The following is a 16,931-nucleotide window of genomic DNA, read 5'->3' as shown; positions in this document are numbered from 1 at the left end:
TCTACAGTTAATATTTCCCACATAGGACAAATAAGTTGAATGAATCTTTGTAAGAATTAAAATATAATATATATAAAGTGAACATTCTAAATCACTATATACAATTTTATAAAAAATATTATTTTGAAAAGGAGACATGAACGAATCCTGATTTTTTATTGTCTTTGAGTACATTATTGAAAGTTATAAATGTCTTTCCTCTTCAACTTCTGGGGGCTAGATGCCAACCTTAACTCTTTATTCCTGAGATTTATTTTAGTATAAACTGCATTCATACTCTTAAATATGATTTCTTCACCCCTTACAGAATTTGGATGCATAAATACATACAGTGCTCCTTTATAAGGTTCATAAGCCATATATGCTCAAAACAAGGGTTTTTTTAGTTGATGCTGTACAGGCAGGAACTTGTTCTCTTACAAAATAGGACAGCTCTATAGCAAGAATGAAAACACCGGCAGAGCTATGATACTTGGGGCTACAGATAGGGAAGGAAAAGATACCAATATGGTATCTACTAGCAGAAATTTGCAGGATTTGCTTGTTTCAAGTTGAGGGCAAGGAAAAGAGGATGTCTGTCAGATCCAGTAGTACAGGAATGCTGGATCATTTTATGCTTATAAGAAATACTTTTTGTTTCCATTAGTGCATTGAACAATATATTTTTGTATAGACAATACTTTAGTTAACAAATCTTTCTGTATCACTCTGGGCCCTCTCTTTCCTCCTTATCCTCTACCAGAATCCCTTTCTGGGCATGTATTAACAGCAAAACAAAGAGAAACAGAAAGCAGATAAGCTTGGGGTAGTCCGCACTGGCCTAATAAAGCAACTTCTAATCGCTTTGAAGACAAGGTATTTAGACGATGCACGAAGTGAAACCAGGTGGAAACTGAAAGGAAGCAGCGTCTTTTAAACAGCATACCTCCAAAGTGACCCAAAGCAGCTTTATTTTGACCTGTCTGTATGGGCTTTTAGTCTCAGAGGTGCTACAAGATCTCTCTACATACTAGTTCTACAGACTAATATGGGTGTATGTTTGAATTCTCCCTATGCATTGTGAGTGATGCTTTATTTCTGTGAAAATGCCATACATTTGACATGTTACCAGTTGGGGCAGCACAAACTGAGTTAACTGAGATATGTCTGTAGCTGGAACCATGCTTTGTCGATAAACCTAGAATTCTGTCCTGAAAGCTCCAAAATTGGATATGGTACAAGATTATGAGATTTCTAGTATGGCACTTGATTTGGATCTTGGAAATACTGTTTCTAACTAAAACTGCAGTCGCCGCTTGTTTGGGGACAAGAGGAAGTATAGTTTGAAATAACTCTATAAAGAAACATTGGCCTGTTACAGATGGGCACAAAGTATGGACTCAGTCTGTACTAGGGTTAGGAAGGGGCAACATTTCCTGACGCCCCTAACCCTAGTATGGACTGAGTTCATACAAAATGGCGGTGCCGCCATCTTGACATAGACGCGTTGCGTTCGCGTGGCGTATATGATGCCGCTAGTGTGCCATTGGTGCCTCACGGCGTCATAATTGCGCCGCAAAGAGAAGCGCCATTTTGGCACTTTGCAGCATGGAGGAGTCGCACGGTTTGGCTGCTGCGATTCCGCGCTGCAACCGGCAGCGGCGCGAGACCGCCCCTTTTGAGTGGCCTGTAATGCACCATTCTTTTAGCCATACTACTTCCAGAAACCTGCCCTGTAAAAAAATTGACTCTGTGCAAGGCAGTGTTTGTCCTTGTTAGTCCTTTGGAAAGGCTAAGCACCCCACTATCTGGAGGATCATATGGACCCCATCTCTGGGTCTGAGCAAAGTTCTGGACTTAGGCTCCTTTGGAATATATATATTTTTCTTGATGTCTCTGCCTCTGAAATCAATGTGGTTTTCCAATCATCTGCATTCAATATGTACTACAGGGCTTCTGGTGTTTGAGTGTGTCTTTAACTGGAGTCTGTTCATCTCCCTCCATGTTGTGGTCACGCAGCACAAGGCTCAAAATAGCTTCCAAATGCAGGTGTTCTGAGTGGGTTTACTACCACCCACATTTTTCTGAAAATGAAAGTTTGTCCCAAGCTTACCCACTGACCGTTTATCCATCCCCCACCACTGATGTGTTCTCAAATATGAAACCAAACCCACAACCCAGCAGAATCCTGCTGAAAATAACCTCTGTTTATGAAAGGGGGATGAAAAACCACAAAGACCCATCCTTGCCTGGCTATGCTTGTGGCAGGTTGAGAGACAGTATTCCCAGCGATCCAGGTTGCTCTATTTCTAGGGCTGGGGCTAGTTTGTAATTACAGGAGCAAGCCCTGTAATTTTGCTTAGCAAGCAGCCAAAGTTCTTATTGACAACTGTCCAATACTAAATTTTCTACACATAACACATTTCAGTTTAACAGACTTAAGAAGTAAAGCTGCCAGTCACTTGAGGAACCATTTGAGAGCTGTCTGCAGCAGTAACAACAGCTGCTGCTTCAAACCTTGCTTGCCTGTGTTTCTCAGCCACCCCATACTAAGGAATTATGTCGATCGCCCACACAGCTGGTCAGTACATGCTCTCAGATGCTCTGCTTCCAGACCCAAAGGGCTCCAATGCTAAAGGACTTCGCCTGGAATTACCCTGCGACCGCATGGTGAAGTTTGTGACAGTGGGGTTGCCTCTTTTGTTGATGTCCCTGGCATTTGCACGGGAGTTTTCTGCAGGTAGGTTTTAAGTCTTTTTAAGGTACTCAAAACTGGCATTTTTGTATTATTTAATGTACCCTTTATTTGTGCACATCTTGTTAATTTAGAGGGAAATCATCAGTAGGATGGATCCAGGCTAAGTTAGGGGCAAAACAGACTGCGGATATAATCCATCTTGAGACCACTTTAACTGCCCTGGCTCAATGCTAGGGAAACTAGCTTTGTGATACATTTAGCCTTCTCTGTTAAAGAGCGCTGGTGCCACAACAAACTACAGTTTCCAAAATTCCCTAGCACTGAACCAGGGCAGTTAAAGTGATCTCAAACTGGATTGTTTCAACCAAAGCTTGGAAAAGTTCAGCGGTTATACTACCACTCCCAGAATCCCCTAGTAGTAGGGTTTGGTTTCAGCTACCATCCAGCTAGTTTCTGTATGTAAAAGGGAAAAAATGGGTGCCATCCCGTTCTTTGCCTCGGGCAGCAAAATGTCTTCCAACAGCTCTAGTTTCTATCCTTTCCTTCATCATTTCAAAGTGTTCTGAGAACAGAGTTTGGGAAGAGCTGATACTTTCCCATCAAATCAACTGCTGAATGGTAAGTCAGCACTGTGATAAATCTCAATCTTTAGGTTTGATCTAGTTGGGATTAGCATTTGGATTGAGACCCTTTTATTGAACCTCTGAACATGAACAGTTATTCTGTGTGATGGTTGCATGAGAGGACTGATGTTGTCAGTGCAGGTGACAGACGAATTGGGGGGACTGGATCATATACACATGCTTGGAAGTTTGTTCTGGAGATAGGGGTGGCACACCTGCCAAAGTGGTTCTGTTCATTGTGTCAGAAGTCTATCTGCTAGTTTATGCTGTAGAGCTGTGGTAGTGAAGTACTCTACTATATTCAAAAGAACAGATGGTGGGTGTTGTGCAAGGGGGAATGGTCCTTGAGGCAAATGTTTCTTCCCTGTTCTCCATTTTAGGCTCCCAGATCAATTGCTTTTCTCCTAGCAACTTTACACAGAAGCAGTCTGCGTATGTGGATACTGTATGCTGGGATTCCTTGCTTCACTATGATCCTGACACGCTGGGAGAGTCTAGACCCAAATCCCTTTGGGTCCTGAAGGTATAACATTTTTTAAATGAGGGTGATGCATTCAGGCAGAGTGAAAAAGGCATCTCAGACCAGCAGATTCAGGGTACCACACAAGGGCAGCGCATGGTTAATTAATTTGTTAATGTGTTTGTTCTGCCAGGGATGGGAAGAGATGAAATTGAGTTTTCTGTCTTGTGTATAAGAAAATAACTTGGATGGTTTGGGGACTAATGTCCTTTGAACTGTATGGAAAAGTTGGGTGCATCAAGTATATTCTATATATCTTGACCCTTCAGGACTGTCCCTTGGGCCCCTTAAGGAGGGCTGCTAGCAAAACATGTTGGCCAAATGCTTGACCTTCCCCACTCCATCCCCACAATTGCCTCAACAGCCGGTATTGTATGTGTTCTCTCTCTCTCTCTCAATAGGTGTTTCCATATTCCTTACTAGTGATTGCTGTCGCCATGTATCTGCCTTATCTGATCTGGCGATATGCGGCTGCCCCATCACTTAACTGTGATTTGTTCTTCATCATTGATGAGCTGGATAAATCCTACAACCGTTCCATCCGCCTAGTGCAGCACATGGTGAAACTCCAGCAGTCTGGAACTGATCCAGAGGAACTCTGGGAGGAATATGACAAGTAAGCCCAAAGTGGAGGAGGGCACATGATGCAGGGCAGCATGGTTCAATGGCAGAGCAGACACAGAAGGGTCCAGACTGACTCCCTACTGATTTCCAGCTAGAAGAATGAAAATAGTCATATTTATGGAAAAGACCCTCTCTACCTTCCTTTGTTTGTTTTTAACGGAGAAAGGTGTTTTTAAAAACGGAATGAATAGTGCTTTCCTAGAAGAGAGGCTGGGCTCTTAAAGCCTAAAACATAGCAGGAGACTGAATGACTCAACATAGAAAAAGCTTATGGCCATTTTGGAGAACATCTCAAGGGTCCCCCAAACATCTATGGTGACAGAGCTTCAGGGAGCCTGTTTTTGGTGTCATGAAAAGGCACCATATGGCCATTTCTTTAATTTATTATTCTCGTATTTGTACTCTCCATGAGAGAGCAAAGGTGTTTGCAGAATTTTCTACCTCAGATACCAAAATAACTTTGTCAGCCTTGGGTCCTAGGCACCTTACGTTGGTGGTGGGAGTAGGGGCCTCAGGCAGTAAAATGCTTATGCGACCCATCTGCGTATGCGCTCTCCTCTCACTGATGTTCTCTGCACAGGAGCCCTACCACCACATTTAACCTTGTAATAGGAATCACACAGCCCTCCAGATGTTGCTGAATTGCAACTCTCAATACCTTTGCAAACATAGCCAATGGAAGCGACTCCTGGGAGTTGCAATTCAACAACATTGATTTCCATCCCTAGTTTAACCAGCAGGTAGACAGAACTATCCTAGGACACTTCATAGAACCCAACCAGATGATTTTAGCACTGGTGGCAAATAGTTGCTGCTGCCTACAGAGAGGTCAAAGTTCCATATTAACAGTCTCTGTTTGTGTGTGTTTATTGCAAAGAGCTCGCCAAGAACGATACTTCGAGTTCCCTCTACTGGAGAGGTACCTGGCAAGTAAGCAGCGCTCTCACTACCTTGTGGGCATCTACATTTTGAAGAACCTTGTTCTCCTCTCCTTCATGGCTGCCACTTGTCTCTACCTTGGCTACTGCCACATGAGTGTTTTCTTCCAAGATGAATTTAGTTGCTCAATCAAGACAGGACTCCTACAGAACACACCTCATCTCCCAGATTCAGTTCCCTGCAAGCTCCTATTCTTCTCAATCTTCCAGACCACCAGCATCTGCCTTGGTGCTGTGTATGTTCTCCTGGGCCCCATTGTGGTCTATCATTTGCTCCACCTCTTCCATTGGGATAAACGACTCTTGTCCATCTATGAGATGCTCCCAGCTTTTGACCTTCTCAGCAGGAAGATGCTGACCTGCCCTATGAATGACTTGAATATCATCTTGCTGTTCCTGAGAACCAACATTTCAGAAGTCAAGTCCTTCAGCCGGCTAAGTGTCCTGAGTACACTGAAGGATGTTACAGCAGACAAAGAAAGCATTGATACTGTGGTGGATTTCATGACCCTCCTGGCTGGCTTGGAGATGTCCAAGCCAAAGCCCTTCTGCACTGATGGAAACTCATTGCATCCTAACAGTGAATTTATTGGTAGGTGGCATTAACAGATGACATTATCTATTTAATAGTTATATTTTGCCCAGTGAGCTCAAGGGTCCTTTTCATCCTTGTTTTATCCTCACAAAATCCTTGCAAGGTAGGATGGGTTGATGTTCTCTGAAGTCTTATTTCAACACTCTAACCAGGAGACCACAGTGACATTGGGATTGTTTGAAATTGTGCCTTCAGCATGTCCCTTTTGAGAAACTCCCATCCATCCTGAACGCCTTTCTTTGTTAGTATTCCCGACTACAGGATAACCCCAGTATTTCCCTGAAGTTTACTGAAATCAGCTTTCCTAATGTCTAGAATGTGTATCTATGTTTGGCTTCTCTTTTCCACTGTATAACAAACTCCAGGAGAACATGATCACTCCCTCCTAAGGATCCCACCACTAGCACCCCATTTGCCAGGTCATCCCTGTTGGTTTGGATCAGATCTAAAATAGTTGATCCCCTCGTTGCCTCTTCCACCTTTTGGACAATGAAATTGTCTTCCAGCAAATATCTGGATAGCTGAAGTCACCCATCACTACAACATTTCTCCTTTCTGAGTGTGTTGCTATCTGTTCTAAAAGGGCACAGTCCATTTCCTCTGTCTGATTTGGGGGGTCAGTATTAGACTCCCACCATAACATCCTTGTTGTTTCCCTCCCCTTTAATTTTTATCCAGATGCTCTCCACCTGGCTTCCAGGATTGAAGTCCTGGATCCCTTTACAGATGTAGACATCCCTGACATATAATGTTACCACTCCTGCTTTCCTGTTTGACTATTTCTCTTAAAAAGGAGTTAAAGTTCATCTAATTTTCCATGCTCTGCACATTAGTGTAGCGACACCTAAGATCATGGGACATCCCCCCTTCCTGTCTATGTAAAGATTTTTGCCTCCCAGTGTTAGGTCCTTGCACCATTTGCCTTGTTCTTTTTATAACAGTTATCCAGAATATTATTTTCCTCCTCCTCCTAAGCCAGTTTAAAGCCCTCCTGATTAAAAATTTGAGACTCTGCAAAAACCTTTTGCCAATTGGTGAGATTTTTTTTGTCTGATCTAAATCATACTGTTAGTTGGTTATATAAGAACCAATTAATGTTTATATTTTCTTTCCTTAATTGATCCATAGATTTCATTGTGTAGTTATTATCTTCATCTGATGTTAAAATGTCCTTGTATTTCAACCATGATTCCTTTTTATTCTTTGTTCTATAGACAAAGCCTCTTGTGAGGAGGCCCACATAGGAATTGTAGTTTGGCGAGATATTTAGCCTCCTCCGTCAGAGTGCCATCACAAACTACAATTCCCATGATTCCCTGGCACTGAGCCAGGGCAGTGAAAGTATTATTTCAGCAGGGTTTTTTTGGACCCATGAGACACAGTATTACTTTAACATGTCATTTTCTTTCCTGTCCTTAGAAATGAAACCAGCCTTGGAATCAAAATAAAACTGACAACGGTCAGCTTGACAGAGCAGCAAACAGCAGAGCAAACATCGTTGGCGAATAGTGCTAAAGCATTGGAAAGCAAATCAGTACAACTGTTATTGTTGGTCCCCAGTCATCCAAGTGCCCTGGACTTTCCTGGCATTTCCAAGTTGTGGTCCTGGTTGCACAATCGGCATATACTCTATAACCTAAACGCTTATTTACTGTGTACCAATTTCATAAGATTTACAATTTGTAATGAAAGTGATTATAGATTGCCCTTAGATTTTGAGCAGATGCTGTTGTGTTGTTTTATGGGGCTTTAATGGACACTCATTCTAGCAAGTCCTGTGCCTCTAAACACAGGGAAGCGGACCATGTAACCTAAATGTTGCTGCACTATTGCCTAGGCATTTAAAAAAGAAATTCCTACTGGATGTCCATCTCTTCACATGGTTCATGTGTGTATAATCCTGACATTCAGATTAAAGAGAATGTGATTTTTAAAAATAAGAGAGCAAAGGCAGAGTTGCAAATATCTTTACAGATATTATACGTTAGCTTTAGGGAGCGTAATTTCCAATCTGAATCTTGTACAGGACTGAATCTGTAACTGTTTGGTTTTATACAAATGATTCATGTTAGTTCTGCCGACTACTCCATTAAATTTAATGTTAAAGTAATTTTAATGTTAAAATAAATCAGTGTACAACATGTTCCTGTTTCAGTTGGCTTTCATGCAGCACCTTTGTTGTGGGCAGGATCTTGAAATAATATACAAAGTACACTTTGAATGCTAGCTACAGACAGATCTTCCTTAATTTCATTATCTATAAATGCTTTTTTAAAATTTACAATATAATTGTTCCAGGTACTCAGTGTATTTGTTTGTTTTAAAATAAATATTTACTTGTCACATCTCCCAGTAAACAAGCAAACCATCTTTCAGGAAGAATACAAATATGAAGCCAAGAAAACGGCAAACAGTGCAATTTTAATTTTAAGTGCAAACAGACACCTAAATGTCTGTGAAGACAGCAATTGAACATAACATGAAAAACAAATCTTAAAACAGCACATAACACATTAAAAGCTAACTAAAATTAAAAACAGAAAGTGAAATCTACCAACAGATCTCCCTTTTGTAGGTATTTCCTATTTTTGGCATCATTATCAAAAGGGGCAGATTTCTTGCACCAACCCTTTTTATCTTGCATAGCGATAAGTTGGCAAGAAGGATCTCTGATGTCAGGCCAAGAACAGCCAGTTCCTACTGAAACCAAGTCTAAAATCTTTTATTACTTAAATATCAGTACCAGCATTTGAAATTTAAACAAGGAAGCATCCAAGGAGAGCCAGTCTGGTGTTGTTGCTTGAGTACTAGACAAGTACTTTGGGGACCAGGATTCAAATCCTTGCTTGGTCATGGAAACCCATTGGGTGAGTCATGCTCACACTCAAAGGAAGACAAGACCAAAACCTCTCTGAACAAATCTTGCCAAGAATACCCTAAGATAGATTCATCTCAGAGTCATAAATTAGTTGAAGATTTGGTATATGTATGCACATATTCACAGGTTGGCATTTCACCACTACCTTTTCTACTGGCTTCACCTTATAGAAGCACAGGTGAACAATGGGAAAATAAAAGCTATTCTTTAAGCGGATGTGTAAAAATGTACACATATGCATTGCAGGAATTTTAAAAAGCTGCTGCAGTTGTGAAACGCCCTCTTGCTTTGATGTGGCTACATAATGTGGGTCCCATGTGGCTTCCCAAACTAGTTTCCATTCACATTAAACAAGGTGTGAGTGTGGATCAAAGCAGTGGAAGAAACCAGCCAGTGGAGCTGGGATCAAACCTTCTGTAGATTCAAACTCAAAGATCAGATCTCTGATTCAAACTCAAGTTCCTATCTCTGCTTGACACTACTGCTCCTCAAAACATCTGTTTTGCCAGAACCAGACTGTGACATTTGCCTGTTTCCCATTAACATGCTGAAGAGATAGTGTAAATGGAGTAAGGCTCAGAGGGAGAAGAAAAAGAGAGGCCACATAAATTCCTTAAAAACATCACATTTAACCAATTTTTTTACTTTAACTACATGAAATTATGTCTATGTAAATACATTTTGGCTGTGAGTATGATATTGTAATTTAAAGATATTACAGTGGACCCTTGTTATCCACTGGGGTTTGGTTCCAAGATCCCCCATGGATAACAAAATCCATGGATGCGCAAGTCCTATTAAATACAATGACATAGCAAAATGGTGTCCCTTATAAAAATTGGAAAATCAAGGTTTGATATTTGAAATGTATACTTCTGAACATTTTCAAAATGTGGATTCTTGAATCCATGTATAAAAAAAATCCATGTATAAGAAAGGCTGACTGTACCATGACACTGACATATGAGAATTATGATTTGTGAGTAACATTAGTACAAAACAACATTAATAAGAATTGTTTGGTATAGGAGGTCAATGGGGGATGACACCATGAATTACCGCACTGGGTGACACCAACCCTAGTCATGCCACTGCTAATGGGTGACTTTAGGCGTGTCACATGCTTTCAGTTTCAAGTAAAGGAAATGGGAAACCTCTTCAGAACAAGTCTTGCCAAGAAATTCCCATTGTAGGCTTGCCTTGGGATTGCTAGAAGTCGGAAATGACTTGAAGGCACACAACAAAGGTTCATCACAAGTCAGAAATGACCTTCACACACCTATTAGAAATGCTATCGTTGAGACATCTGAAGATATAAATATAATTTGTGTAATATGGATATTAAAATAAAAAGGAATTTAGAAGGTAAAAGAAGTAAAGCTAAATAGAAAACATTACTTTTTTTTACTGGAATTAAACAAATTAAATCTGGTTTTCAGATAAAATTAAAATGTAAAGAAGTGTAAGACTTGTACGAGAGGACAGCAAGGTTATGTGTGTAATGTAATGTAAAGTCAGTGTTCAAGTGATTTCTAAGTCAGGGCCTATATAGACCGGTACTTAGTGCTGGCCTGTGGGCTGAGTTAGGGTGCAGCGTCTGCATGCTGGACGCCCTAACCCTGCCCCCGGGGCACCATTTTGGCGCACACCAGTCCATACAGTATGCACCATCAAAACAAAGGTGAAACCCAAGGGTCAACTCTCCTCTCTAGAGGAAGCAGGACCAAGGTATATACATTGCATTTAGCATATTTTAACCCAAAGATCTGGTTCAAATTAGGCTATTCCTTTAAAAGCTGTACAGAAACAACTTAGAATCCTAGAGTTGGAAGGGCCACATAGTCCAGCTCCCACCATGAAGGAATAAAGGACTTCCAAAGGATGACTATCCAGCCTGTTCAAAGACCTCCAGTAAGAATCCACACCATCTGAGACAGTGTGTTCCACTGTCAAACAGCTCTTACCATCAAGAATTAACATTAAGCCTCATGTTTGGTGGAATCTCATTTGTTGCAGAGTAAATCTGCTGGCTCTAGTTTCTAAAGCAGAAGAAAACAAGCCTGCTCCATTTTCTACAGGGCATCCATTCATAAAGTCAAATATGGCTATCATGTCACCTCTTGGTCTTCTGAGAGCTAAATATGCTCAGCTATTCCTCACAGGGCATGGTTTCTAGACTTTTCATCATCTCGGTTGCCCTCCTCTGAACACACTCCAGGTTCTCAACAACGTTTTTGAATTGTGGTGCCCAGAACTGGACACAGTATTCCAGGTGAGGTCTAACCACAGCAGAATTGGTAGCCTGTTTGCCTTACTTTAAGAAAATGACCTGTTCTCCAGCAGAGGAAGTAGACAGACACTGGATCACTGCAACATCCTGAGATGATGATCCTATCACTACTTTCTACTAAAGTGCAGAGGTTGGAAAAGCTCCTTTTTTGGATTACAACTCTCAGATCCCCCAGTCAATGTGACCCACACTGGCTATGGGAGTTGTTGTCTAAAAAGGAACTTTTCCAATCCCTGCTTAGTCAATTAATAATATACAAACCAATAAGATTAACGCAGTAATCTTAAACACATTTACTTGGCATCGGGTCCCATTGAAATCTGTGAGATTTATCTCTGAGTAAACACGTATAGGGCTGGGTTGCAAATGTGCCTCCTATGTTAGTAGGTTGTGATAGTTTGGTATACAGCTTGACTGAATCCCAGTGTAGCTGCTACAGAAATGTCTGCTAATATTACAAAAGTTCAGGGCAGATGCAAAGTGCAAGAAGTGTCTGCCAAAATCAACTGATCCATCCTCATCTTTTTTGATGTGCAAGCAACCACACTCCCAATTTGAAGATTTTTGTTCCACAGTTATCAACCTGAGAATTTTACTATATTCAGTTAAAAAAATAAACTGGGGCTCTGTATAGCATCACTCTGTACAACCAAAGCTGCTAGTCTCTCTAGGATCACTCTACTTATGATACAGTCCAGGCAGGGTTATTTTTGGCAAATGTAACGAATGGAGGGGCAGGCAAGCTTTGTAGGTTGTAAATGGGACACAGCATGTATTTGCAAGGCCACTCTGTCCACGCATAGCGCAGGCCAGTCACAGCTTTCGGGCAAACCTTATTGTGAAGAAACACTGATTGGTACAAGGATGACTTGAGCTGCACTGGGCTCCATTTACATGCTTCTTGTTCTGAGCAACATGCCTGGCAAAGAGATAAAGGTGCACATTTAATTCAACATACTATATCTGGTGTTTTAGAAACTAACATCTAGGGAAATCAAGGCCCACCAGCTAGGTAGGAATCCACAGAATCATAGAATTGGAAGAGACCCATGGGACATCAAGTCCAACCCCCGCTCAATGCAGGATGTCTAGCTAGAGCATCCCCAGCTCCTTTCTGAAAACATCCAGAGAAGGAGACCATTCCATTCCAACCCCTTAAGAAGACAGATCTATGCCCGTTCAGGCAGTTATTTCTCACAGGGAACAGACAAGACTGGCACTACTGAATTGCTCAGTGGTTAACAAAGCTTACGTCCTTATGCCACCCCCCACCCCAGAACCTACCTCAAATATTTTGTTGTCCAATTGGCGAAGCACAATGGGTTCATTGTAGGTGACATTGATAAGTTCATGGTCTGCATCCACCTGCACCATCTGAGGGTAGGGCCCTTGGTAGACCAGGAATTTCTTACCATAAGCAACTGCCAGTGCACCAAGGTGTAATCTGTAAGCCACAGTCTGCTTATCTCTGGGGTGGATGCTGTGAAACAGAGAGGAAAAACAGAAGATTATCACACCTCTTTAGTGGTGTTAAACAGCAAACCCACTCTCCTCAGTTCTCATGTTTTCAAAACTGTGGAACAAAAATCTTCAAATTGGGAGTGAGGCTGCTTGCGCATCAAAATTCTTCCTCTTTAAGGCAACAATGCCAATCTTGGCTCTAAGTAACAAGCAACATTGGGACAGTACAGAACGATTCTCAGCTAAGTGGCCACCCTAAGTCAGGATGAGTTCTGAGCCATTGCCCTGCGAACAATGTTATTGATTGAAGGATTGAATTTACATCCTGCCTTTCTCATGAGATGTGACCCAAAGTGGCTTCCGATAATTTAAAACCAAATTAAGTTAAAATCTTATTTTGCAGAAGTTTTTAAAAATTATTAAATAAAAATATTATTTAAAAAGAACACATTTAAAACATAATGACAAGAAAGGTAAGGGAAAACTCCACAGCCCCTTGGCTTACAAATTAAAAGAGACACCCAGGCAAGCACATATAGGTTAAAGCAAATGGATCTTCATTACCTGCCATAGGGAGAATTTTCATCACCAAGGTCTATGGTCACAGCCATAAAAGTATTGGGCATTTTCGTATTAGGGACATAGCCATAGTCTGCTGTTTGATGCCATCGGATACGTGGAAAGCTGTCATTTTGTACCACGTTACGATTTGTACATAACTGCAACACAAGGTGAAAAGTAACAGTTGGTGTTTCTATAGCTGTGTAGACAAGGTCTAATGTAGCAGAGTTCTTGCTTGAACACAAATTAGACTATTACAATCTCCATCAAGAGCATAAAGATAATGGAAGATATGCTCCCTGCTCTCCATCCTCATGTCACACCCCCTCAGCAGATGGCAAAGCCTGGCCCAGAATGTAAAGCTTAACTTCCTACATCTTTTCACTTCATTTCTTCATTACATTTCTGTCCTGATTTTAATTGATAGGGCTCAAGGTTGCCTATACAGTTCTCCCTCTCCTGCAATCTTATCCTCCCAACAGTTCTACAAGGTACTGTATATGAAACTGAAAGATAAACAAATTTCTGATAGTTAACTTATGGAGTGAGCCTCTTGGCTAAGTGTGGATTCAGAGTGGACTCTGGTCTTCCCAAAAGCAGAGTGGGGTAGGAGTTCTCAGGAATTAGAGAAGCACTTGACTATGTCCTTTAGCCAAACACAGACCAATGACATCATACATCAAGACCCTGAAAATCTGACATCATCCGTCTACATCTGCCTATGAGAATTAGCCAGATGTTTCTACACACCATGCTCCACCATCCATAGAAAAACATGAGCAGGGTGCAGTAGCAGAGTTTTGCCCATGAAACTCTTATACAGTACTATGGTTGGAAATATAGGATTTCAGGCAAAATGTTCCAATAGATCTACTAATGTTTGTCACCAAAATACTTTTTTGTCACAGCTAATGCAATATCCACTATCCAGTGCCATTTTCCACAACAATGCAATGAAGCAGAAGTGGCAGGCTCTGGTAGTCAGCAGGTTGACCCTAATTGGAAGTTGAAATTCCTTCCACTGGGGAACACCAAAATTCATTGAGAAAGACCCCACAATGAAAGAACGATATATTTTGTTTTGATTTTTATTTCATTTATATTCAACCTTTTCTTTTCTGGCTCCGGATATGTAAGTATTATAGAACACCCTTGATTCTGCACACATAGACACTCTTTTGACATGTGGCATTTTTATACACTGCAATATATTGGAATTCCCAATGGCGACAGCAAATACCCCACAACTCATACAATGCAAGGTTTTTGATTTAATTCTAATGTATAAGGACTAAGAAAAAGCTGACCAAGGGATTTCTCCTTCTTCATATCCATATACAAGAGCCATAAATATGGATTCCCATGGCTGGCAATCTTTCAGTGGCATACATGCAATGTACATTGCACTACATATGCGGTGTGGCTTTTGTAAACAACATGTAATGGTTGTATTAAGCTGACGGTGACCCCTCGTGGCACAGTGGTTAAATGCTGGTACTGTAGCCACTCACAGCTACAAGGTTTTGAGTTCAATCCTTCCATAGGTCTCTAAAATGAATACCCAGCTTGTTGGGAGCAATTAGCTTGTACATTGTAAACTGCTTTGGGAGTGTTAGTTCACTGATAAGTGGTATAGAAACGTACAGTACTTGCTCTTGCTATTGCTATGGTAGCAAAAGTGGAATTCTTAGAATCATAGAATCATAAGAGTTGGAAGATACCATAACGGCCATCCAATTCAACTCTCTGCCATGCAGGAACTCACAACCAAACATCCCCCAACAAATGGCCACCCAGCCCCTGTTTAAAAACCTGCAAAGAAGGAGACTCCACCACTCTCCGAGGGAGTGTGTTCCACTGACAAACAGCTCTTACTGTTAGGAAGTTCTTCCTAAAGTTGAGGTGGAATCTATTATCCTGTCACTTGCATCCATTGTTCCAGGTCCTAGTTTCTGGAGGAGCAAAAAAGAAGCTTGCTCCAGCTTCAATATGACACTACTTCAAATATTTATAATATCACCTCTTAACATTCTCTTCTGCAGACTAAACATACCCAGCTCCCTAAGATCTGTTGTGCGCAGTTGTGTACTAATCTTCAGAGTCACCTTTATTTTTGGCCCATGTGGTAGTGTGGTGGCAACCTGATCCACATGCACACTTTCATTTTAGTGCTTCTAACCATTATTTCTGTACACTGCTGTTAAGCAGTGGGTGTAAGAGATACACATTGATCACTGATCCACATGCACTCACTGTAAGGATTCCATAAAGCAAGGGGAGCATAACTTTGCTGGCATTTTTAAATGCTACACTACAGTGTAGCATTTCCCATGCTCTTGTCCATGTGTCGAGGTTAAGAATTATTACTCAGATGATAGTAGGTGTGATACTTCTGGCACACTGACAAATTGTTGTTTTTTTCAGTCCATCCTACCTTGCAGGGGTTAAAAGTGCAACTTTTCCACTTGTTGCAAGATCCATCTACCTGGTCGTTTATTTGCAGTTGTCCCATCTTTAACAGGACCAACTAACCAATCTTGCATTCATAGTTTTGTACCATAGTCACATACCTGGACAAAGCCAAAGGGGAAATACCGCTGGGTTTGCCCTTTGGAGCCTTTGTGAAAGCCTTTCCTCCAGTCTTCAATGAGCGAAGGGAACGTGCAGTTGTACAGATCTGTGTTCATGACTGTGTTCTCTTCACCTGGTAGACAGAAGGGACCAAAAAATCAGTAAAAAATGCGAGTGATGGTGATTGCCTGCCTGCCCAGGTTTGCTCACAGCCTGAAAAAGTTACCTTTTGGACGGCAGCACCCAGAATCCCCAGTGAGTTTGCTGGCTAAGGATTATGGGAGTTGTATTCCAAACAAGTAACGCTGCCAAGCTCTGGACATACATACCTTGATACCAAATAACCCCGTGGAGGGTCATGTTGATAAAAGGATGAATCATTGAATTCCAGAGTACAGACGAATCTTTAGGACCAGCAATACGATACAAGGAAATATTTCTGCAACATAAGACATGAGCCATTTATGTATGCCAGTGCAAGCAGTGAGAGGAACCAGCGCATGAAAATCAATGAAGTTATGGGTTAAGTTGGAAATTTACTACCGTAACTAAAGGGGGTATGGTAATTAATTAAATTTATTAGAGGATCCAGGATGGCAGCAGCCAGATAAGACGCTGCGTTTAGAGCTCCAATTTTTTAATTTCTCTAAGGTTTTATCAGCTTGTTTTAAACTTAAACAGCTGGGTTGCTAACTTTGTTATTGGTTAAAAGCTGTTAACCTCCCTTTTACTTTGAGCATTTTATCCTCTAAATTCTGTTTGTGATATGAAGTTACGGAAACGTCGGCGTTCCAAGGCTATTACTGACTCAGGCAACAAACCTTCTGAACAAACAAAGATAGACTCCCTTTTTACAAATAGGCAAGAGTCTCCAGTGCTACACAGACAGATTTAGAACTGAACAACAGATATACAATTTTGGAGTCTTTGCAGGCTGAAGCACTTACATCAGTTAATGAAAATGATTGCATAGTAAATGTAGGAGTCCCGGTTTTTCCTTCCAGTAATGGTGGTTGCTCTGAGAGATTGCCAGAAAAATGTCCTTGGAAGGATCTTCTGGCAAGGGAAGCGTTTCTAATCTCAAAGACTTTTGAATCGTTGCTGACTAATTACCCCTATCAGCAACAGAGGCATTAACAGAACAATTTCATAATGAGGAGGTTCTTATCCATCCCAATAATAAGACAGCTTCT

The 16,931-nt window shown here is 41.2% G+C and overlaps 2 protein-coding genes across 2 annotated transcripts in view; one reads left to right on the top strand and one right to left on the bottom strand.

The window, feature by feature from the left end:
* The first annotated feature begins 5 nt into the window (after positions 1-5).
* PANX3 (pannexin 3) lies at positions 6-8,315 on the top strand. Its single transcript, XM_042474258.1, has 5 exons — positions 6-2,719; positions 3,681-3,823; positions 4,222-4,436; positions 5,322-5,974; positions 7,397-8,315. Exons 1-5 carry the CDS (start codon positions 2,539-2,541, stop codon positions 7,423-7,425), a joined length of 1,221 nt encoding a protein of 406 aa, XP_042330192.1. The 5' UTR covers positions 6-2,538; the 3' UTR covers positions 7,426-8,315.
* Positions 8,316-9,817: 1,502 nt separating this feature from the next.
* The window catches only part of SIAE (sialic acid acetylesterase), a 20,822-nt gene continuing 13,708 nt past the window's right edge, over positions 9,818-16,931 (bottom strand). The window contains exons 6-10 of the mRNA XM_042477034.1: positions 16,068-16,177; positions 15,738-15,871; positions 13,171-13,325; positions 12,430-12,625; positions 9,818-12,064 (exon numbers count right to left, since the gene is read on the bottom strand). Coding sequence (XP_042332968.1) covers positions 11,828-12,064; positions 12,430-12,625; positions 13,171-13,325; positions 15,738-15,871; positions 16,068-16,177 — 832 coding nt within the window. The 3' untranslated portion in view covers positions 9,818-11,827. The remainder of the gene's footprint in view (positions 12,065-12,429; positions 12,626-13,170; positions 13,326-15,737; positions 15,872-16,067; positions 16,178-16,931) is intronic.

The sequence above is a fragment of the Sceloporus undulatus genome, chromosome 6 (genome assembly GCF_019175285.1).
Source record: "Sceloporus undulatus isolate JIND9_A2432 ecotype Alabama chromosome 6, SceUnd_v1.1, whole genome shotgun sequence".
NCBI classification, from domain to species: domain Eukaryota; kingdom Metazoa; phylum Chordata; class Lepidosauria; order Squamata; family Phrynosomatidae; genus Sceloporus; species Sceloporus undulatus.
The sequence above is the reverse complement of the archived record's forward strand: the minus strand, read 5'-3'. Positions and strand labels throughout refer to the sequence as shown.

Coding starts and splice junctions, on each gene's coding strand:
- PANX3 (XM_042474258.1), top strand. CDS start 2,539: ATGTCGATCGCCCACACAGCTGGTCAGTACATGCTCTCAGATGCTCTG. Junction 3,824..4,221: donor AATCCCTTTGGGTCCTGAAG/GTATAACATTTT, acceptor CTCTCTCAATAG/GTGTTTCCATATTCCTTACT. Junction 4,437..5,321: donor CTCTGGGAGGAATATGACAA/GTAAGCCCAAAG, acceptor TTTATTGCAAAG/AGCTCGCCAAGAACGATACT.